General features: G+C 37.8%; 2 protein-coding genes and 1 long non-coding RNA gene across 3 annotated transcripts; all 3 read left to right on the top strand.

The window, feature by feature from the left end:
• Positions 1 to 2,511: 2,511 nt before the first annotated feature.
• On the top strand, positions 2,512 to 6,168 carry LOC143217810 (uncharacterized). Its single transcript, XR_013010902.1, has 3 exons — positions 2,512 to 3,449; positions 3,530 to 3,994; positions 4,198 to 6,168. It is a non-coding gene; the product is annotated as an uncharacterized LOC143217810 (long non-coding RNA).
• Positions 6,169 to 6,923: 755 nt separating this feature from the next.
• LOC143217880 (uncharacterized) lies at positions 6,924 to 8,945 on the top strand. Its single transcript, XM_076442554.1, has one exon. It carries the CDS (start codon positions 7,039 to 7,041, stop codon positions 7,732 to 7,734), a length of 696 nt encoding a protein of 231 aa, XP_076298669.1. The 5' UTR covers positions 6,924 to 7,038; the 3' UTR covers positions 7,735 to 8,945.
• Positions 7,819 to 9,772, top strand: LOC143217836 (uncharacterized). Its single transcript, XM_076442481.1, has 5 exons — positions 7,819 to 8,675; positions 8,790 to 9,154; positions 9,212 to 9,454; positions 9,563 to 9,675; positions 9,761 to 9,772. Exons 1-5 carry the CDS (start codon positions 7,819 to 7,821, stop codon positions 9,770 to 9,772), a joined length of 1,590 nt encoding a protein of 529 aa, XP_076298596.1.
• Positions 9,773 to 25,525: the final 15,753 nt, after the last annotated feature.

Below are 25,525 nucleotides of genomic sequence, written 5' to 3'. Positions count from 1 at the left end.
TTAAACAAATTTTTATAATTTGTTTCTATATTCGTTATCTGAATTGTTATTTCAATAATTTATTGTTATAATAATTGTTTAAACAAATTTTTATAATTTGTTTCTACATTCGTTATTTGAATTGTAATTTCAATAATTTATTGTTAAAATAATAGTTTAAACAAATTGTTATAATTTGTACAAATTCTTATAATTTGTTTCTATATTCGTTACTTAAATTGTTATTTCAATAAATTATTGAAATTCAATAAATTATTGAAAATACAAATTATAAAAATTTGTTTAAACAATTATTTTAACAATAAATTATTGAAATAACAATTCAAATAACGAATATAGAAACAAATTATAAAAATTTGTTTAAACAATTATTTTAACAATAAATTATTGAAATAACAATTTAAGTAACGAATATAGAAACAAATCATAAAAATTTGTTGAAATTATAAAAATTTGTTTAAACAATTATTTTATCAATAAATGATTGAAATAACAATTTAAGTAACGAATATAGAAACAAATTATAAAAATTTGTTGAAATTATAAAAATTTGTTTAAACAATTATTTTAACAATAAATTATTGAAATAACAATTCAAATAACGAATATAGTTCAAATTATAAAAATTTGTTTAGATTATAAAAATTTGTTTAAACAATTATTTTATCAATAAATGATTGAAATAACAATTTAAATAACGAATATAGGAATAAATTATAAAAATTTATTTATTTAAAGATTGTTTAAATTATAAATAACGAAAAATATGTACTTACATAATAAATATATAAGACCGAACTGACGGAACACAATACAGAATACAGAATGATAGAACCGAAATCCAGAATCGAAATCCAGAACCGAAAAAGAACAGTTACAGAACCGAAATAATATCGGTTCTCAGGAACCGTAACCGTAACCGTAACCGATATAAGCCAGAACCGATATTCTCATAACTGTTATAAAATTTTTTCGGTTCTCATAACTGTTTCAAGAACCGGAATCGATATCATAACTGTTTTCAACCCCTGATCGATTGTGACTACGTAGGGGCCCCAAATGTTTGAAAACTACGGAACCCTTGCAACCTCGTGTACGTATACAATGTCTAATGTTGTGTGAGGGTACCACCACACTGGCGCTCGACCAAGGTCAAATTCGGACCCACACCCACTCTCTTCGGACCCACTCTCCGTTTTCCGCTCGCGTTAGGATTAAGTCGCCGCGCCGCACAGTGCGGACAAACGGGGCACATCTCACTACACGTGTATATCACGATGTACGATAAATTCCTTTGGCAAAACGTTTTATTAGGTGGTAATTGATATTATTAATCATATAACAATAATTTTTATGCATAAATATTGTTAATTTTTTTTTTTAATTTATTAATTTTATTGTTACATTTTTTTGTGAATAATTACTATTGCATTTACATTAGTAACCAAATTTAGATTTTTATAAAAAATTTTACCATGTGTCGCACTCTCCAGAGTCCCAAAAATCAAATAATATTACATTAATTGTAAATCAGTGTTGCAATAATAATTCTGTATAATGGAAAATGCTCACCAAGGTATATGCATTCTTTTTACATTTAATAAAGTAGATATATTTTTTGTATAACTTTTCAACGGTGGTTTCATTTATTACTTGCATATAAAACTTCAAATTAACATATCTCGAGAAAGGCAAAAAATATCCTGAGATTTTGACATATTCGGATATATTACTTGTTGTAGTTTAAGAATTTCATAGTTTAGCCTGCAACTAACTGCTACTCTTAATTTTATAAACTTTTTAATAAGTGCCCGTACCTTGCCTTTATGTTGTATTGTGGAAAATTCGTTAATTTCTTTATAAATTTATTAGTTATATCGTTAAATTTCATTTTCTGCGAATAATTACCAATACATATACATTCGTAAACAAATTTGGATGTTTGTACAAAATTTTGCCATTTGTCCGCCACAGAAAAATTCAATATTCGTGTATATCACGATATGAAATACATTTCTTTTGCAAAAAATGCGTATTAGGATGGAAATTGTTATTAATAATCATATAATAATCATTTTTATGCACAATACAATTTTGCAATAATTATACAGGGTGGACGATTTATCTGAAGAGATTGAAATATCGCGAGAAACGACAACACAAAGCAAATCTTGCGATTTTACTGAAATTGATCTATATTTAATCAGAAATGTGCAAGATCACGGGATTGAATGATTCATTTTGGATCACATTCAAAGTACCGAGGATGACTCGGATAGGGAATAGCGTTTTGTTAAGTTTGTTAATTTTGTTTATACTATTATAATTTGTCTAAGTTTATTATTATTAATATTAAATATGGTTCATTTATTATTAATTTCGTTTTAAATTTGTTAGTTTTTAAAAACATATTTTTGTTTAAATAAAAATGGTTAATTTCTTAATAAATTTATTAATTATATTGGTAAATATCATTTTCTGTAAAAAAATTACCTATATATACATTAATAACCAAATTTAGAGAAGTGCCGAATATATAGTAGTATGAAGACCGCTGTTTCTCCGCTCGCGCCGCCATAGGAATAAGATCGCCGTATTCCGTTCGTGTTAGAAATAAGCCGTAGTCCTAAGTCGCCGCCGAAACGCGTTCAACGCGAGTCCAGCGTTGTGATCATTAGCAAAGAAGACGCTATGTTAAATAAATAGTTAGTACATCCAACCCGTAGTATTCAGTCGCGGGTCGTAAGTACCCTAGATAGCCGATTGAGCCGGCACACTTCTCCCAACCGAAAAGTGTTACAAATAGCGCCCGAATAGGTTCTTTAAGCAGGGAGAACCGCGAATGAGTATTAGCTGGATATACCGCTTCCGAAGAACAGAGCTCGTGGAAGAAGCCCGCCAGCAAGGGATAAATCAGGACGGTACTTTAGACGAGCTCCGAATACGACTCGCCGCCCACATCCGCACCAAGATGAACAAACCCACGGAACTAGTGGGTTTTATCGTGGCATCGAGTGGCACTAGTACTCACGTGTCCAGTACTACCAACGCTATCCCAGGCGATATTGATAGGCTCTGGAAGCCTTGGGTACCACAATCACCGTGGGGTCACAAACGTGGACCCTCCAGGAGGAAGCATACGCTATTAGCGGAACAGATGGCCTGACAAAATGCACGCGGGAGCAGGAGCAACAGCTACAGGAACTTTCTGGCCACCGAGTTATCAAAGCTCGCCGCAATCCAGTGAACAACCCACTTGACAACAACATCGGATCCGGCTAAAAACGACAGAATCGTCAAACAGCGGTACACACCACGTAACCCGCCCACACAGCGGATAATCGACGAAGAAGTCGATCGAATGCTCCAGGACGCTTATACCAGGAGGTTTATAGAACCATCCACCAGCCCGTGGAGCTCACCGGTGGTAATCGTCCGAAAGTATAACGGTAAATCAGGATTTTGCATCTATTTCAGGCGGGTCAACAACGCAACAGAGAAAGACGTGTACCCATTTCCACAATTTCAGGGAACCTTAGAGAAACTACGGGGAACTCGGTACATTTCAACCATCGACCTGGCAAATGGTTATTGGCAGTGCCACTGGACCCCAATAGCTGACTGATCACGGCATTCGTAGTTCCAGGCAGGGGCCTGTACCAGTTTAAGGTCATGCCGTTCAGCCTTCATTCTGCCCCGGCAACGTTCCAGCGCCTCCTCGATACGGTCATCGGCCCTAAGTTGGAGCCAAGGGCATTCACCTACGTCGACGATATAATCATCCTCTGGAGGACCTGCTTCAAAGGTTCCTGGCGAGGTTCCCGCCAGCGGCTCCAGCAGCGGCTCCAGCAGCGGCTCCGGAAACGGCCCCGGCGAGGTTCCTAGGCAGCGGCCCCAGCAACAGCCCCAGCAGGTCCACCGTTGACAGGCCCACCGATCGCCGCAATGGCAGGCCCCCCCACCACCGCCCGCGACGGAGAATACAGTGCTATGGGTGAGTGACAGTGATTAATATTAATATTAATATTATAACCGTTCATTTCACCGGAATCAGTAGCGGACAAAAGTTTAGGATGCTCTAAAAAAGACGAAAACTATTTTAATATTGTACTATACGATTTTTGAACTTGTTTGGATAAGGTAAGCAATTAGTTTACTACAGGATGTGATAATTAATTTTTTCTTTATTTGTTACAGAACAAAGTGAAGCAGAAAACGAGAAAAGAATATTTCAAAAAGCTGCAGAAAGTGGGGGCAGTGCGCGGCGGAGGAGGAGGGCGCGGTAATGGTCACGGCGCGGCGGCGAACGCGTGAGCCGAGGAGGCGGCACGAAATTCAGTAGTATAAGTCAACGACAAGTCAGACGGTCGGAAATTGGCGAAAATTTTCGAAAATCTCGAAAATTGAACTTTGTATTAGGAGAACATGATGTCGAAGGAGGTATTCAGAATTCAGTAGTATAAGTCAACGACGAGTCAGACGTTCGGGAAAAAGTGTTGATTCAATAAATGTATACCCAAACATGCTTGTGTATTACATATTATCTTTATTTGTTCATTGTAGATTCATACATAAAATGTAAGCGAAATGATACAATGTCTGTACAAATCTTGGTTGTCTCCTATACGTCGTCTACGATAGAAAATAGAAACAGCTCATACATCTTGGAAGCCAATGGGTTCTAGTTTCTGCTAATGTAATCAACTGGGTTGTAATAACTTGAAATACTCTCTGTATTATTGCGGGTTAGCGTACAGAGCCTTTTTTTGGAAAAAGTATACAGAAAAAAATTTCGCAACTTTCATAGATGACTATACGAGATATGCCGAAGTAGTTTTTACAAAGCAACGTTCAGACATATTGAATGAATTTAAAAAGTATTTTTACAACGTGTTAAATCGGAAACTGGTGAAACTATTAAATTATTGCGAACAGATAATGCGAAAGAATATCTTTTGAAGGATTTACAGGAGTTATTGGAATCGGAAGGAATGGAGTTGCGGAGCGTGCAAACAGAACTTTAGTTGAAATGGCACGTTGTATGTTGTTTTATACATATACTATAATATAATATATACTGTCACGTCTGCCGACGTGTTGCCATAGGTTATAAGCATAGCCAATAAGAGTAGGATATTGTAACCGTAATTATTAAGAATATTGATTAGTTATAAGTAGTCATACTTCGCTCCGTTCATCAGATCCGATTCTCACCTCATACCATATACCCATTCTTATCTTAACCCTTGTATAATAATCATATCTTAATGTATTCCCCGTAGCAGTATCACGTAGCATTCACCGTAATCATTAATCGCGCGCTTCTCATAACATCCATAGCGTTATGTCTAACGAGACATCCGGTAGAAAATAAGACACCTATGTATTCGACCTCACGATCCTAAAAAGAGTTCAGTCAGTTCAGTTCAATTCGGACAGCCAGTCTGACACGTTCGTTCAAGACTCCAGCGAGGCTCGCCGCCTCCTGGATGTCCCGGTCCGGACTCCGACGAGTCCTCGCTCTCATCCGCCTTTTAGCGGTCCTGCTATATCACGCGCTTCTAGTTCATTATAATTTCATTTCATACGTTACAAATATATTCCCAGTTATTAATTTAATAAGTGAGTCTCGCTTAGTTCTTCTCCCTACATCCTCGCGCTTTCCTATTCAATTCGCGTTCGTCGCTATCAATTACGAAAGCTCATGCGCGTCAACGAACGCGGGACGGAGGACAACAGCGGGGTATCTCCCGCCAACCGAGGATCACCGACGACGTGATCTTCCCAGGACGAGTGAGGATCATCGTCCTTCCTACGACGATCCAGCCTGATTCGACTGCAGCCGTCAGCGAGCAACGGAAGCAGTTCGCATAAAGGAAGCCTGCCTGTCTTCACCGATCGCTATACTCAACTGTCCGATAAGTTGCTAGATATTTCCCTGCGAAGATTCGCGCCGTCTCAGTTATCTCTGTTCTCGTCCGCCGCTTTGGGGCGAATCTACTGTAAGCGTTAAGTAGAATACGCATGTTCGCGAAAGTCGTGGTTCCCAGTCAGACGTAGGACGTAACGTGCCGCGTGGACAAAAGGTTGTATCGCATTTGAGAGCGTCCAGTAAGGGGAATGGGTCGCGGAACGATAGTTTTCGCGAAAGTCAGACTCCGGGACGTAACAATACTATAATATAATGATTTATTAACAAGAGACGAAGAAATTAAACAAAATATTTTACAAATTTTAGAGTACCGACAACGGTGTCCGGATACAAATAAATCTCACAGTGGGCTGTAGGACCGATTTGAGCGGCCACAGCTAGTTCAAAATTCGCTCAATATTGAAACTGCTGTAACTCTGCTAAAATCCAAATTTGATGAAAAACATCCATTTTAAAGCTTGAGATTTCTACTTTTTATACTGTATCCCGTTTTTGCTGAAACGGATGTTTTGAGTGCATTTGTCCATAAAGAGGAGCGTATTAGATTGTAAAGTTTGTAGCTATTTATCAATCAAGTACTGTTGTGAGCTGACGAGAAGATCCCTGGCAGGAATGCGGTGACGTAGGCAAGAATGCGCACCCGATTGGTTGGCTTGGAGGGGGGGCGCCTAGGCTCACACGCAGTTCCGACTAGAGCGTTCTATTGGCCGACGCAGTCACCCCCACTACTCGAGTCGCGTGATGAAGAGAGGGAATCAGACGTACCCTAGGGTACTCAGTGAGGGTACTCAACGGCGTAGGCACAAAATTCAGAATACTGCTGAAAAGTTGTCATGACGTAAAATGTTCAAATCAGTATTGACATTAACAACAACAACTCTCTCCCGCTCTCTCTCTCCCGCTCTCTCTCTCCCGCTCTCTCTTTCTCCCGCTCTCTCTCTCTCCCGCTCTCTCTCTCTTCCGCTCTCCCTCTCTCATGTGTGCTCAACAATTACAGTGAAGCAGTTAAGAAGAAGAGAGAAAACGTCATTATCGTCAAACCGAAGACTCAGCAAGAAAGTGAGACCACTAAAAAGATAATAAAAGAAAAGGTTGATATTAAGAATATGCCAATGGGGATAACAAAGGTACGAAAAGGAAGAGAAGGAACAGTAATTCTAGGCTGTGAGACAGGAGAAGAAATGGATAAATTAAAAGATGTAGTACAGTCCAAGCTAGGTGACAATTATAATGTTACAGAATCACTACAAAAGAAGCCGAAAATAAAAATTGTCAATATCAGCGAGGAAGAAATGGAGTTGGATGATGATAAATTAATAGATACAATCAAGAAACAGAATAGTATTGGTGAATCTCACATAAACATAGTAAAGAGAATCCAGGAAAGAAAATATATGGATGATAGTCAGACCAGGAGTAGAAGAAAAGGAGGTAGATCTATGATAATTGAAGTAGATGAAGTAACTCATGAATTGATGTTAAAAAAAGAAAAGTTGAATATAGGCTGGAGTAAATGCCCTGTATTCAATCATTTTAGTATAAGGAGATGCTTCAAGTGCTGGGGTTTCTACCATATTGCAAAAAATTGCACGAGAGATGAAACATGTCATAAATGTGCTGGAAAGCATAAATCAAGTGAATGTAAAGAGAAACATAATAAATGTATAAATTGTATGTTTAAAATAAAGACATATAATTTGAAAATAAAGGAAGATCATGATGCGTTGGATCCGGAATGTCCAACATACAAGAGGGCTATCGAAGAGGAGAAGAGAAGAGGTGGATGGGAAACCAAAAAATAGCAGTTACGGATTGAAGAGGATCAAATAATATATACAAATGCGCAAAGTTTAGTGGCACACAAGGACGAGATACAGCACCAGATTATGAAGAAATTAAATCCGGCGATCGTAGCATTGTCGGAGACGAGACTGATTGCGGAAATCGAAGACAGTGAAATAAGTGTACCGGGGTACAGTGTGGTCAGATGCGATGCAGAAACAAGGAATACAGGGGGGGTTGCTCTATATGTAAGAGACGACATCAAGTATGAGATAGTAGTATCGAAAAAATTAGAAAGAGTCGTTTGGTGTGCTGCAATAGAAGTGAAAGGGAAATTGTTTAAAGGAGTGTTAATGGTAATATATCATTCACCGAGTGCGTCACATGGAGAGTTTATAGGATTCTTAGAGGAGAGAGTTGAAGAAGTAACGATAAAAGAGGAATGTATATTATTAGGAGACTTTAATATAGATTGTATGACAGACTCTTATTATACAAATAAACTACTAACGACTATGCAAAGTCTAGGAATGAAGCAGTATATAGACAAACCAACGAGAGTTACCAATATTAGTAAAACAATTATAGATCTAGTTTTTGCGAATAAAGAAATAAATGTAGAAGTAATTTACGAACCCAAGATAACGGACCATGCGTGGATAAAAGTCGTCGTAAATACAAACAAGATTGTAGATAAGTATAAAGAATTCAGTGGAAGGGATTACAATAGTTATAATGCGGTTGAATTTGTTAAGCTAGTGGAGAGTAACCTTGAAACAGGGCAAGAATTAGATATTAATATAAGAGCAAGGAAACTAATCAATAGTATTGTTGATGCGCTAGATATCTCGGCACCTAAGAAAATTTTTAGAATACCGAAAATATGGGAAGGGAAAAAATGGTATTCCAAGGAAATAGAAGAGTTAGCGACTAAAAGAGATGAGGCATATAAAAAAGCACGGTACGATAACACGGAACAAAACTGGCAACAATTTAAAATTGAAAGAAACGCAGTAGTAAATTTAATTAGAACAAAGAAAAAAGAATACTATGAAAGCATGATTGATCATAACAGAGGCAATCCCACAACAATGTGGAAAACATTAAAAGAAATTATTAAAGGAGAACCAATAGGCGCGAAAGATGTAGAAAACATAGATTTTGAGATATTAGACAATAATATGGAGTGCGGTTTAGCTGATAAATTTAATTTATATTATATACAGAGTATTCAAGACGTAATAAAATCTATAGATCGAAATTATACAACAAGCCCAAATAAGAGAACTATTTATTATATTGAAAAGGAGGGAGAGCTGGAAAAACTTGAGCCAATTACGACGGAACAGTTAGGCGCAATCATTAGGGAATTACCAAAAAAGAAAGGCACAGAAGAAGGAATAACCAGCGATATATTACGAACAGCGTTTAGTGCGATAGGTAAAGAATATTGTGATATAATAAATAAGTCTCTGAGTGAGGGTTGTTTTTTGAAAGAGTGGAAAACATCCACGATAATTCCAATACCAAAAGTAGATAAACCAAAGAGAGCAAGTGACTATAGGCCTATTAATATACTACCAATATATGAAAAGGTATTAGAAATAATAGTGAAAAAACATATTGATGATTACTGGGAAAGTAATAATATCTTAACGGAACATCAATCGGGCTTCAGAAAAAATTATTCGTGTGAAACAGCAATTCAAACAGTTATAGATGAATGGAAATTGTCTATTAGTGAGCGGCAAATAGTAGGAGTTATTTTTGTAGACCTTAAACGGGCATTTGAAACAATCGATAGAGATAGATTATAATTAGAGAAACTATATCAGTATGGTATTACAGGAACGGCTCTAGAATGGTTTAGGTCCTACTTAAAAGATAGAATGCAACAAGTTCGATTGAATAATGGATGGTCTAAGATACTGACAACGGAATATGGAGTGCCACAGGGTTCGGTATTGGGCCCATTGTTGTTTATAATATATATGAATGACCTTGTTAAATTTTGCTCCGAAGTATGTAATATAAAAATGTTTGCAGACGATACCCTAATATATGTAACAGGAGAGAGTAGTGCGGAGGTTGAGAGTAAATTGAATATTGCATTTAGCATAGTGGAGTCATGGATGAATACAAATAAACTGAAGTTGAACGCGGGGAAAACGAAATATATGTTAGTTAGAAGTATAAGAAAAGAATTGAGAGGCAATACTATTGTGAGATGCATGGATGGAAAGGAAATTGAGCGAGTAGAAATAATAAAGTACCTAGGGGTAATTATTGATGATAGACTCAGATTCAACGGTCATTGTGATTATATGTTAAAGAAAATAGGGAAAAAAATAAGTTTTTTAAATAGAATAGGAAATGATATCTCGGCTTACACTAGATGTACGATATATAAGACAATTATAGCTCCTCACTTTGAGTACTGTGCGACACTACTAATCGATATGGGAGAGACACAGTTAAGTAGGCTCCAAAAAGCGCAAAACAGAGCAATGAGAGTCATATTGCAATGTGACAGACGTACAAGGATTAATTGTATGCTCCAAACGCTGCAATTCATGAGTATAAGACAAAGGCTGTACTACAATATGTGCATATTTATTTTTAAGATCTTAAATAATATGATGCCTGTACAATTTAGTAATAGACTTAGAATAGTAGGCGATGAAAGTGCAATACAAACACGACAAGCGGGGAATATTGCGGTTGAATTTCGTAAAACGGGAAGTGCCCAAAAAAGTGTATTCTATGAAGGAATATTAATGTATAACGCACTACCAGACGAAGTAAAATGCTGCGATAATGTAGACGTATTTAAGAGAATGTTAAAGGAATTCGTGACAACAAATGTAATGTAACATCAATGTAATACAAAATAGCTGAGAAAGCTAATAAATAATCAATCAATCAATCAATCAATCAATCTCTCTCTCTCTCCCGCTCTCTCTCTCTCGCTCTCTCTCCCGCTCTCTCTCTCTCCCGCTCTCTCTCTCGCTCTCTCGTTCTCTGTCTCTAATGTAAAAAGTTAAAAAGAAAGTATAAAAAAAGTTACTACGACGGGACTCGGACCCGAGTCCACGGCACAGTAGTTCAGCTCGCTGCCGCTACGCCACACCATTACTTAGTAAAAGAGTGAACTATGTAAACTGACATGTTGCGTCCACAAAACTTTAATTTGCAAATATCTTGAAAATTACTGAATAGTTGCCTCTATAATGGGGTATATTCGTAATCAGGGGAACGAGATCTGTAAGTCTGTAAAGTCTCAACTAAATCTGTGACGCGAAGGCTTTGCATTCTCCTTGTGTAAATTGTCACTTTTCATGACTGCAATAGGATCCTCGTATTCACGGCATTGAATATTGGCTGTAAGTCGTGAAACATCGTAGCCCTCTGTAAATACGGGAATCCTACTACTATGCGTCGTGTGACGTAGCAGCTGAAAGGGCGTGGTCACGCGGCGAGTACGGGACCGTCAGAGGTGGGGGTAGGGGGCGCTAGCTGGAGACCCCTCTTGCCTCTGTGCCCCCCCGGGGATCTTCTCGTCAGCTCACAACAGTACTGCTGATTATGTGGTAAATGAGTGGGTGGAAATGCATATTTGTTTAATAGTAATTTAATATAGTTAACGATTACATATATGCTAATACAAAATAAAGAATTCACTCTCAACACGTGGCGTCCATAGGTCGACTCAAACATAACCTCTAAGAACAAGCACTCCCTCTATATACTTCTGGCCTCTCACTCACTTACGCGTGCTCACACTTCCATCTATACTCTACATTCACAACTCTCACACACAATACAAACAATCACCACTCACAGATTATAATCAATATTTTAACGTTATTCGTCTATTTTATGTACACTATCGAAAAGTGTAATCATTTATAATTAAAATATCTATTTAAAATAATTATTACAAAGAATAATCTCCTATATTTATAATAGTATGGAAAAATGTTATCAACAAAATTTGCACGGTTCAGAGGGGGACATGTTGTGGCACAAACATTTTCTGCGTGGGTGGAGGCACAGAGGAGATTTCAAGGTCATCTTGATTTTTTTAAACAGAATGTCCTTTTTTAACTTCCCGATTTTATAGGGAAGTTATTGTAATGACCCCGAAAATCGAAAATCGATTTTTTAGCAGATCTTCACGTTTCATGGTCATTGCAGTCATTTTAGACTATTTTCAGCAAAATGTTCGTATGTGTGTGTGTGTGCGTATGTATGTCCGTTTCTTTGGTATAAAATTTTTCGTTAACATTTTCTGAAAAGGTAACAACAGATCAGAATGATGAATGATGCAATCGATGTGCCCCGTCGTAACTTAGAGCTGATTAGATTTTGGTCCATATTGGTCAAGTAGTTTTTTAGATTTTTAGTTTTTTTCGAAAGGAGTTCATTCAACAATGTAATTTATACGAGAGAACGGAAAGTTTCCACCGAAGGAACAAACGTAATTACACAAAAAATTTTTTTTCATTTTTTTTAAATTTAAAAAAATTTTTCTAATTAAAAAAAAAATTTTTTTTGTACCTTACGCTAATGTTTCCGCTTACAATAATCGAAAATTATCCCAATGCAAGAGTGAGTTAATCATTTCTACTCCCAAGAATACATTTTCAAAGAATATCGATGAAAGTACAAAAAAAAATTTATATTACAATCTTTAAAAAAACAATCAGTTCAAAACGAATTATTAACTGAGATTAAATTGAAAATTATTATAATATTGTAGCATGTATCTAGGTGCACGGTAGTGCACCAGCCAAGTTCTTGGACTACCTCCTTTTACACGGAACAATTTAGCCGCTTTTAGAGGCTTATAACTCATATGTACCTAACATTCGAACAATTGATTTTTTCCCCGTTCGAACCACTGTGCGACGTCACTACCTCACTTCCCTACCAGTAATTTTGTCCGAGTTAACAATAATTACGTAGAAATCTCATGACATCCCCTTAAAATTACGTGCGAAATTTCTATTTTCTATTTACAGGTAATGTAAAACTTATCCTACCTATGTACACTTGTACTGTACATACATGTTTTTACTCTAGCGCATTTCGTATTTTTTTAATGATTTTTCCTTTTTTTACAATATTTACGCAAAATCGGCTTAATCGGTGTGTGTGTGTGTGTGTGTTGTGTGTGTTGTGTGAGCTGGAATGCGTACCGCGGACTAACCCTTATACGTACCACACACATATTGGGATAAAATAATTATTATTATTAACAAAGTAACAATATTATTAACTGCTTCTTAGGCCGTGTTCATACTGAGAACGGCAAGCGGTAGAGCAATTTATTTTTTATTATTATTGCATGAGAAAAATGCAAAGAATATGCACTATGCACAACATGTGCTGAATGCAAAATAAAAAATACATTTTTGGAAAAATCTAATCATGACATAAATTTCTGTCCAGGTCCCATTTGTCTACCCATTTTTTATAAAAATATGCATTCGCATAAACATCCTTTTTTTTAACGTTGGCCACGGCCACACGGGTCGCACCTCGTGGGCCTCAATTACCTCTTCCACTAAGAAGAAATTGGTTTTTTCCTCCATAAACGTGACGCATAAACCGTTAGTTTGTATTTATGAACCTGGGACCTAAAAATGATGTCTGAAAATCACATTGTTCAGGATTCAAACCGTGGAATGCGGTCTCTGTCGCCGATACAGTTGATCTCATTGTCACCCGTTTTTGTCGCGTATGTCAACACGCAGATGGCTCGCGGATCGTTGTTGCTCGACGCCGCACAGTGGGACCTTTCGTCCAAATCGGAGATAAAATCAAAGAACTTTCGATAGAAATGAGGTAGAGCGATGAAATTTTTAAAAATTAAAGCTGAAACTTGGCAGAATATGGGAAAAATAGGGAGATTATGGTACGAAGGTTTTATAACCTTGAGAAAATTCGTTACTAATTTCCGCCGCGAAGAATTGATTCTGAATATAGCGGAATATAGATCGTTCCGCGTCTTTTAATTCTGACGCGGTAAGAGAAGGACGCACTCACTCGGCTTTCGAACGTACTATGTTTATAAACCGTTTGCAATATGCGATTACCCGGACTAGTGTGGTCCTTCGCGAGATTCTCGAAAATACATCCCAAGTTACGACATTTGTTGTCACGTGAGACGCGCTCGACCTATATTCTTCGTTTGTGTCAACGATTCTTTGCACTGGCCAATGTTCTTCGCTATCGCAAAGCCATGACGGTCCCTCGATCCAAAATTGTGAGGAAAGTAAGTCATCCGCATTCACGCCTCGAGAATTCAAATCCGCGGGTTTATCGCTAGTCGGAACGTGTCGTCAATTCGCCTGCGGTAGGTTAGTACGAATTTTCGAAGTTTATTCGCTACGGTGATTTTCCATGTAGACGGATGCTTTCGGAGCCACGCGATTACAATCTTTGAATCAGTCCAGCAAAACGTTTGTTCTGCCGGGGCCGAGAGCGCGGTCTTCACCTGTAACATTAATTCCGAAAGCACTACCGCCCCGTTAAGTTCAAGGATCGGTATGGACAACGTCTTGATGGGCGCAACGCGTGTTTTTGCCGCCAATAATGTAGTATACGTGGCACCGCTAATCCTCGCGACTCTAGCGTATACGGCGCGGCGTAGGAAAACGCAGCACGTGAGGCATCGCTAAAACCGTGTATTTGCAAAGATATACAATCGGGTCCATAACGGATCCATCGCGGGATTCTCATTGCGTTCAGCGCACGCCAATCAATACAAAATGCATTCCAGGAGTCCTGCGTGGATTCTGAGACCTGATCATCCCAGCCTATTTTCTCAAGCCATTGTTGTTGCATGAGAATTTCCAACTAGAGGGGATAACCATCCGAGGGGTTCGAACAGTTTCGCAATCTCCGTCAATAACTCTCGTTTAGTCATTCGGTCCGTTCGTGGTACGAATTGTTGTAGACTAAAGTAAAAGGCGTCGTCTGACGGTATCCAACGAATTCCTAATACTTTTAATTCGGATTCATTAAAAATACGCAAATCAATAGCGTGTGAATGCTCACATTCGGGAATATTGTACAGCGTTTCGGGATTGTTTCCGGCCCATTTCCGCAAATTGAATCCCCCACGAGCTAATAACGTGCATAGTTGGACACGAGTTTGTTCTAACAATTTTTTATCAGGCGATCCAAAAAAACATCGTCGACGTATACCTGATTGTTTAGAACCGGCGACGCGAGGGGATAATCGGCACCGTTTAGAGTATTTAGCTCGCGGATTACACGCATTGACAAATACGGAGCGCACGCTGTTCCGTATGTTATGGTGTTTAATTCGTACGCTTCCAACTCGTCTGTATTTTCGTTCTTCCATAATATACATTGGAAGTGACGATCGGCTGGATGGATAAGAATTTGGCGGAACATTTTTTCTATGTCGGCGACCATCGCGTATTCATGTATACGCCAATTTAATAATATACTCGTTATGTCAAGCTGCAACTTATATATAGGCCCGATATGTAACAAATCATTCAATGAGTATCCGCTAGAACTCTTGTCCGTCGCGTTGAAAACGACTCGGAGTTTAGTTGATTTACTTTCATTCCGTATAACGGCCCTATGCGGTATGTACCACTGATGCCAAGGCTGTGGTACTGTGGTACTAAACCATTCCCCCACCATAGCCTACTATTGCCCCTACGTATCCTTTCCAACACGCCCGCGCGCTACACTCACCAGCGTACCTCTATGGATACAGTAGAGGTACGCTGGTGAGTGTAGCGCGCGGGCGCGTTGGAAAACAACGTAGGGGCAATAGTAGGCTATGGTGGGGGTATGGTTTAGTACCACAGTACCACAGCCTTGGCATCACTGGTATGTACTGCTGTGAGCTGACGAGAAGATCCCTGGCAGGAATGCGGTGACGTAGGCAAGAATGCGCGCCCGATTGGTTGGCTTGGAGGGGGCGCGCCTTCTATTGGCCGAAGCGGTCACACACACACTACTACTGCTATGCAGAACAATAGACCCGTCTTGCCTCTGTGCCCCCCCCCCCGGGGATCTTCTCGTCAGCTCACAGCAATACGTACAATTTCGATCGACGGTTCCGAGTCGCGACATGTGTCCGAGGGACTCATATTCCCGTAGGAATTCGGCATATTCGCGTTTAACATTGATATCACAGTGGGTCCGTTTTCGTCCTACATCAGACATCAGCCCACACAGAAGGGATGTGTTGGTGTCTTTTCGTCCGTTTTCGTCCAGCAAGGTGCTCACACAGTGGGCCAGAAACCGGACGAAATGGTCAAAATCATGGGGAGTCGAACCTTTTTCAGGTACTTCGAGGAGGGTAATAATGGACAAACCCCATGGGGCCTCGACGCTGGACGATGTAGGAAGAAGTTAAATGATTTTGATTTTCGTCTGATGTAGGACGGAACAGCGTTCACTTCAAATAATTTTCATGTCGCCAATTTTGAAGTATCCGTATTTTTAAAAACGGGTCCATAAAGAGGACACTTGGGGCTATATCTTATCATAATTTTTATTTATTCAATTTTCTGGTTCTATGATAGCAATGCAGCTGTTTAAAACAATTGCAAAATAAACTATGAAAACAAATATTTTTTCAACTGAAATAATTTTTATTAAATACTCTTATGGTTTCACTATGTGCACCCAAAACTAAAATTGTCATTGTTTTGTTAGTTTGGCCGTTATAATTTAATGAAAAAGTTGTGACATCTCATATTCCACGTCCGTAGAACCACCACTTTTCAAGATTTCAAAGAATTCTCTTTGAGATACGTTCATATTTCACTAAAGACTGCAACATATCCAAATTTGAACAAAATTCGAAACAGTAGTCCTATTTTGCATGGAATGATACATGTGCATTAATTGTATGTAGATCAACGTTCACGGAAGTATGGGTACTCGAGATTAATTAAAAACTAAAACAATTATAAGATACTGCGATTTAGATCAATCGTAAGCAGAATTATTATCTTTAATTGTTGTTTATTTTAATTATCATTTCATTGATCGTCTGATTTTTGAAAAGAACTGAAAGACGCCATCCGGATAATGTTTTCATTTTCTTAGTTTTAAAAATGTTAAGCTTAATAAATATGGATTCGAAAAAATCGTTTATCTCGCTGTTTTCAAAACGATAGTGACCTTATTTATCGGAAAGTTAAAAATGTCGCAAACTTTTTGGGATTATAACGTTCATATTAACGTCCAGTTCTAAACGAAAAAAATTAATAATTAATTTTGTATTTTTTATAATTTAAAATAATGTACTCACCGCACTGAGAGAGAGAATAATATCTACACTATAAATGTTTAGAAAATCAAGGAGTGCATATACATTAAAACAACAAGGAAATGAGAACAAATTTTTTCCTTCAAATGGATGTCGCCGTTGTTTCCGATGTCAGTGTTTGTGCTTAGCAGGGCTTCGGAGTCGGTAGACAAAATTCTTAACTTCAACTCCGACTACAACTCCTCTTTTTTTTACCTCCGACTCCGAATCCGACACCGACTCCGACGCCGATTTCAACTCCGGCTCCGACTCCGAGTCTCCAAATTGAAAAAATATGTACTCAAAATAATTAAGAGTTGTAATAAAACTGAATAAATAGTTGAAATATTGTATTAAAGTCTAAGAATATGGAACAGATAACTCTGATACAATACAACACGACTGTTACTCTCTCACTTTCAGGAAATAGAAAATACTACTGCCATAACTTTAACTGTTTCTCCTCTACATAGTGCTCTCCTATACTGTAGATCGAATATTAGCAAGTTATTTATGTATACATAAATCTATTAATGATTTATAAACAAAAGAGCCAGAGTTGGAGTCGGAGTCGATATATTTTTTTCCGACTCTGACTCCGACTCCGGGTGTCGATGTATGTATAGCTTTTTCTTACTCCGGCTCCGACTCCAGTGATCAGCAATTGCTCCCAAACTCCGACTCCGACTCCGAAGCCCTGGTGCTTAGGTTCTATCTCTTATAATCTATGATCGATGTATTAATACTGTAATGTATTAATATTGTAATGTATTTCACTACATAGATTTTTTAAAATGACGTTACCATAGTAAACGAATTATTGACACGTCTTTGGGATTTTGCACCACTGAGCGACGTACGATAGCGTAGCGGCTATCGGCACGTGCAATAAAACATTGGGCATGCAAATGGACGGGTCATTCTTGGGCGATCGACGACGAAGCTATTTTTCAGAAAGCTGTTTTTAGCGCGTCCAATTCATAATTTTTTACTGTGTCAACACGCGTTGTCCGAGAAAGTGTCGACTTCCAGCTCAATAGTAATGACCTGTCATAAACCTCTCCATAGAGAACAACCCCGGGAACGACCAGCAAATGCTGGTACAATAAACTCCGAGTTTCCAAAACGAGGGCCGTCCTATCGGTCGATGCAGGACGAAACTAGAAGGGTCTCACAGACGGGCCTACCTGGGCCTACCCACACATTTGAAATGTCTGCCAGACGGCTCTGACGTCACCAAGTCTGTCTGATGTAGGACCGACTGTGATCTTACCCTAAGAAGCTTCGGCTTGTTAAACGGTAATCCCACGATAAAACGACCGGTATCATCGCGACTGTACGTATCGGTGAAGTGGTTTTCGCATTGTTTCTCCTCCTGAGTGAGGAGCGAACACGACGGAATCGCTTCGCTTTCCCAAAACCTGCACAGTGCTTTCTTAGGGTCTTTGCACACTATACCGTCACGGCAGGTAACGGCAACGGACCGCTAGGCCGTTTTGGATCTCTCCTCTGTATTTCAATGGGGATGCGGACAATAGGCCGCACCGCCGCAGCAGGTAGACGGGATAGAGCGGCAACGTATCGGGACGGGAAAAAGTGCGCACACGATATCGGCAAGCGCCGACATTTCACTTTCCTCTATATAGTTTCCATGGAGGTGCGCGCACTAGACTGGCACCGTTCAGCACCGACACGACGCGCAACGTCTTGGCAAAAGGGACATTCTCGGCGAGAATGTTTTGCCGGCCGCTCGATGTGGTGTTCGAACGGAAAACGACTAAACGAATAAAATGAAGATCGCAAACAATAGAATTGGTTCGTTGATTTCGTATATTTGTCAATTCATGACAATTTTAGTTATACTATAGTTAGTTATTTAAAGTTTTAAATATTTATAAAAGAAAGTTTACTCGCATAACATAAAAATACTGCCAATTTTGCGATGATTGTTATCTAGACGCCATAAACAATAGTCTCTTTTTAATTTGATAAAAAAATCATTTATAAAAAGTTCATATTTTATCACAAGGAATGCAGTAATCGTTGGATTTCACAAAAGTTATTCGGGAAATCTAGTTAATTGAAAATATTAAATTTGCATTTATCGATGATAGACATTATCATTGACTGATAAATATCCATTATAACGGACAACAATTCTTTTTGGTCATATGGAACCGCTATCGATGATGGAAATAATTTTTGGCTATTAGTATTAGTAATCATTGTCGAGGACAGAAATTTTATTGGGCTACTAATTACACTAGTTTACAAAATGAAATTGATTTCATGTACATTTAGGAGAGTACACGGTGGGAGATTTCACCAATAAATTAAGACCATTGAGCGATGCTATCAAGGGTTTTACATATCGTTCCTCGCGAGAGAAACGGATCCCAAAACCAACCGAAGACAGAGCAAGAGCCAAAACTATTACTAAAATATTCTAAAGAATAAAGAGAGTTGGGTTCTTTCGTATGTTTTTTGCAATCAAAAATGTGTTGTTTTATTCAAAACGAAATAAGTTTTCGCTGTAGCAGTGGCATCAACGTGAGAACAAAAGAAACCATTGCCGGCATGGCCACTTGTCGAAAAATGAATATATTCAGAAAATGTGGGATTTGGATTTATTCACTCAATCGCTAATAACTGTATCATTTTTCGGCCGATTTACTTCTGGTTGGTGTTATTTTTTGCTTTACGTATATGTATAAAGAGAAAGCGGACGTTTTTGTCGGTTTCTATTGCCACAGAATAAGCTTAAAAATTTAATTTTTTTTAAAATCTGGACTATTTTCATCAATATCTTTTGAACCGCTTAACCAATTAAAGATGCCACCATACATATTTACTCATCATTTCAATATCTTTCATTTGGTACCAAGAACGACCAAATCGGACACATCTAGCTCCAGGTATGGTTTTTAAAGTGAAAAGGAGTGAACAAATTGAAAAAATCAAAATATCTTAAAAGCTGCTCCGTAAAAAGAATGTTCACCTTTATTTTCGAATTCAGCAGGAGAAAATCCATAGGAAAAGTTACCTCTCATCAAATGTACATAAAATCAATTTCATTTTGTAAACTAGTGTTATGCGAGAGTCAGAATAGATCCAAGTCAAGATCCTGTTTGTGGATATATCCGAAATGGCACATTGATATGGAAAAGAAAAGAAACGACTCGCGCGAGCTTCGAAAATTTTCTTTTCATCCCTCTAATAAAATCGTAGTCGTTACAGTAAAATAAGAAGCGATTGTGTAGGCAGTGCCAATGCTGGCCACTCGAAAGTAACTGCGCCCAAACCCCGGTAATCCGCAATAACCAAATCACTACAGCGTGTCTTTACAATACAGTCATAGAGCAATAAAAACTCGACCGTACGCCCCAACATTATTACTATTGTCGGACTTGCACCCGGACCGTCTACCTGCGTATAGTGAACTGGTGCCCTACCGTCGAACCTACAGAGGTGTCTTGGCAAAATATCTTCGCTCGACACGAGTTGCCGCCAGCGCAGTGGTGTTCACCACTAGAACGGTCTGGATTAGGTCGTTCGACGGGTTACGGCCAGTTACGGCGCGGCGAACGCTCGCGCTAGTGATGAGCGCCACTGAAAGTGTCGTTGCCGGTCCGTCAGTAATGTACGGCAAAGACCACCACCGCGGTGCCTTTTTGACCGCGCGGTCCGTTGCCGTTAGCTGCCGTGACGGTATAGTGTGCTAAGACCTTTAAGCGGGTCGTTGATGCTCGTATGATGAGCAAGAATTGTCGGACTCTTCTGGTTAGCATCGGATGCTTGACCGGACAGAATCCACCCGAACACGGTATTCTGCGCTATTGGCCCCGCATTTCGAGTTCGTTGAAGACCCGGTTTGAGAATTTGGCCAAAAAGTTCAGCGCCGATTAACATGTCGATGCGGTGATTCGACGTAGGATCTTGATCAGCGAGCGTTAAATGTTTGAATTCGTAGTAGTTCTCGACATTGATCCGCGGCGGTGCGTATTGTGATATGTTTCGTACAATATACATATGCGCGTGTTGCCACTATCGGCTTATCTCCGACGGTGTGACCTATTCTAACATGTGAGCTATAATAGATACTATTGGCATTGTTGCCGCCGAGCCCCGGTACCGAAACTGGGGTTCGCGATTTTTATAGTCAAAGATCTTGAACTAGGTTCATCGTGACGAACGACGATTGACAATTAGTAATAATGTTGGGGCGTACGGTCGAGTATTTTATTGCTTTATGACTAGATGCGACTTCGTGAAATTTTTCGGAGTTTTCTGACGATAATCGGTGTATTGTAAAGACATGCTGTAGCGATTTGGTTATTGCGGATTACCGGGGTCTGGGCGCAGTTAGTTTTGAGGGGCGAGCATTAACACTGCCTACAATCATTTATTATTTTACTGTAACGACTACGATTTTATTAGAGGGACGAAAAGCAAATTTTATAAGCTCGCGAGTCGTTTCTTTTGTTTTCCACATCAATGTGCTATTTCGGATATATCCAAAAACATGATTTTGACTTGGACCTATTCCGACTCTGGCATAGTTAGTAGCCCAAACTAATTTCTGTCCTCGACAATGGTTTTTTACTAATACTAATAGACTAAAATTATTTCCATCATCGATAACGGTTCCTTATACATATATAACCAAAAAAATTTTTGTCATTTATAATGGTTATTTACCAGTCAAAAGTAATGTCTACATCGATAATGATTATCTGTAACTAGAACATATACACATTAATATTTCAGAAAAAGTAGATTTTGGAAATGGTAGGTTTACGTTTCCTTCACACACTTTATGATATATTTTATGACCTGATACTTTTTAAGAAAAATGATTAGAATTTCGTAAGTTTTACAAAATTTGCACGCATTTGCACGCGTTGCGAAGTATTTAATTTGAAAGCTTACTTCATCTCCATAAACGGCAAAGAGAAAACGCGATCCCCCGCAATCCCATTATCATTCTATTTTAATATTTTAGTAAACGTATAATCTACGATCGCCCGCTTAGAGTTGTTCGAAGAATGGTTCAAATTGAAGAATTTGAAACGAAAGGATTGCGTTAGTGGATTACTAGAGGCTGTTTTCACCGCAAGGAATGTGAGCGGACACAATATCGAAGGAATTTTAGAGAACTTTATCAAAAATATTGAGAAACGTTGGAAAATAGGCAATAATTATAAAGATAGATTTCTGTCAAAAAATAAGACTTGGTTAGAATCAACCATAGTATTCCGCTTTAATGAGATTGACATTCACGAACTTGAACCCGCAAGAGTTAGAAGGCCATTAAAAAATTTTAATGAATGTAGAGTATTAGATTAATAATTGTTATATTAATAAACAAGTAGTCAGTATTGTAAATTGTGTTTTATTTACTTTACTTAAATATTTAAAAGTAATTTATACACAAAATGTCTATCTTTTCCTCGCACAATAATTAATTCGCACTAGAACTGACTTCTAGACCACTGTGTGATGGTTTGAAACGACGTCGATGGGTACGAATAACAAGTGAATGAGTAACAATAATGAATAACAACAAATAATAATTTGCACGAGAATATATGTTTCGCGCTTTCGTATCGTCGAAAAGTGAAATGAAATTGCACATTGCTATTGTTTGTTGGGATGTCTTCGCACACGATATACGCCGGATTTAAACGATCTGTATTGTACATCCTTTTTCGATTGAATATATTCAGTTTTTTTATACAAACCTCACTGCAATCATTTATACATTCATCACATATAGCTACAGTTTACAATAATATCTAATCAATGAACATTGCTTCCTAAATGTCAGTGGACCTCGCAAATGGAGAAATTAGTATAATTTAATAAATATTATAGTAGTAAACATTGAAAGTTGGACATTTTAAGAAGAGTATTTCTCACGACAAAAATTGCTTCCCTTTAATGCGATGACCTGACGATCCTATTTAACATTTTCTCATGCTTTTTTTCAATTGAAGAGCAGACTTTTGTAATAAAAAACCATATATTCTATTATCAATTGACATTAACGCAACTACTCTATTTAAAAAATAACGCTCAATGCTGTAAGAAAAAATTGCGGATTTCTTTCCATTTAAGAGAGCATTTGTATCGTTCAAGATTAAGCGAGTTCAAGTTTCTAACAAATTGGAATATTTTTAGCACACCTTCCTTTAAATAATCCCAAAAGAATCATTTCTTGCCACTGACCACTTTGTAAGTTATGATTGATTAATGGATATAGGATATTAGATATTAATTTGATATTGGAATTCAATATAGGATATTCGATATAGTAAATATATATTTTTTGTAATAATTTACATGTTTATAATATTTTTTGTAAAACTTTTAACGAGCGATCCTTATATCTGTGGTTGCAAGGCAAAACGCCGCATGTCACAATTTCAAAAAATTTGAGGTTGTGCATTCATCGAGTTCCGTATTATAGGATTGACGTATTTACCAGAAAAAAAGTCACGAAAACAAATTCGAAAGGCTCGAAAAAATAATACAGGGCTATATCTCGAAAATGAAAGTGTGCAACATGCGGCGTTCTTCCTGACAACCACAGATATATAATATCTAGCGTGCAACCAAAATCGTATACAAAAAAATTAAATATTTGCATTAAAAATTAGATTAAAAATTAAAGTGAATTATGAAAAATTAAATATTTATATTAAAATAGTGCCGGTGTCGACCAGAAATTGCACGTTCGTCTTCCGATGTAGAGTAAAGAGTGGCGCGGCGTAACGTCGGGCTGCGGTCGGCGGGATTGTTTTTGAACTTAGGAACGTGAATCGTTCGATCTGGAACGAAAATAGTATTTCAAATAATAAATACTAAATAATCCTACTTATTTTATAGTGTCTGTACACCTTTGAAAATAAAATATTTTATTTGATGAAGTAATGTTTGAAAATAAAATTTTTTATTTGATGAAGTAATTTTTGGAAATAACATATTTCATTTGTTGCAGTAATTTTTGAAAATATAATAGTATTTGAAAATAGTATTTTATTTTAAGAATATTGAAAATATTTGGACTTTGTCTTTATTTTCGATTTTAATTTTAAATATTATTGCTCAAAATTATGGTTCGCATTCAATAGATTTCTGAGTATAAATAGTTTCCTGGTGATAAGATACACTGTGTATGTATATCAACAAACCTCAGTAGGCACATGCTGTGAACTGAAGTGGATATACGCAGTAATAGCAGCAATCAAACAAAAAAATAAAACGAAAATGTGGCAAATGATATAGTTTCTTATATTAAGTACCATTTCTCTACTTTAAATTATTGCTAAAATAAGAAATATTAAATAAGCAATGCGATTTCTGACAGTATTAGGTATAACGATGCAAAAAATAAAATATTCTATTTTTGTGTTTCAGATTATTAAAATATAGTCCAGTCAATCAATGCTCGTAAGGGGATGTAGAGGGAAATGGAAGGAACACAATTTTTAACTTTGGGACTTTGTTTCGACTAGTTAGGAAGCAAACATACTAAAAGTACCTACTCCTGGGAGGTGTGCGGTTTACAGGGGGGCACGTAGAAGGTCCCCTTTTTCGGTTTTCCGCTTATATCTCGGAAACTATGTGTCCTAGCGATAAGACCATTCCATACGAAATTAAAGCTGACAAAACGTGCCACAAGATTGATTCTATTCAGTTTTTCGCTACCTCGCATAGTTTCCGAGACATCCGCGCTCAAAAGTTCACTAATTGTGAAAAAGAAATTTTTGCCTTATTTGACTAGCTAACTAGCAGAATTAGTGAACTTTGAGCGCCGATATCACGGAAACTATGTGAGATAGCGAAAAACTGAATCCAATCAATCTTGTGGCACATTTTGTCAGCTTCAATTTTGTATAGAATGGTCTTATCGCTAGTTTCCGACACATAGTTTCCGAGATATAAACGGAAAACCGAAAAAGGGGACCTTCTACGTGCCCCGTGCACCCCGCTCATCTCCTAGGAGTGGGGACTTTTAATATGTTTACCTCCTAACTAGTCCAAACAAAGGCCCAAAGTTAAAAATTGTGTTCCTTCCATTTCCCTCTACAACTGTTCATTGACTGGACTAATAGAAATATTCTACTTTGCATTTCAGATTATTAAAATAGAAATATTTTATTTCGAGGTTCAGATTGTTCAAATATTGGGTTGGCAAATAAGTTCGTTCGGTTTTTGTGATTGATTCCAATGTAAAAAAACGAACGAACTTATTTGCCAATCCAATACATAGAAGTATTTTATTTCGAGGTTCAGATTGTTCAAATAAAATACTATTTTCTTTAAGCAAAATATAAAATCTAAAATATTAAATAGTATTTCAAATATTTTTTTCGCCAAATAATGCCCACCTCTGCACTGATGGACGTTGTTGTGGTATTAGCATTAGTACATCCCGTTGGCTGCATGTGGTCTCGCCGGTTAGCGCCTCCGCGAGGACCTTCGCGGGCGTCGGCAGT

The sequence above is a fragment of the Lasioglossum baleicum genome, chromosome 18 (genome assembly GCF_051020765.1).
Source record: "Lasioglossum baleicum chromosome 18, iyLasBale1, whole genome shotgun sequence".
Classification (NCBI taxonomy): Eukaryota; Metazoa; Arthropoda; class Insecta; order Hymenoptera; family Halictidae; genus Lasioglossum; species Lasioglossum baleicum.
This window is presented reverse-complemented; position numbering and strand designations above follow the sequence as displayed.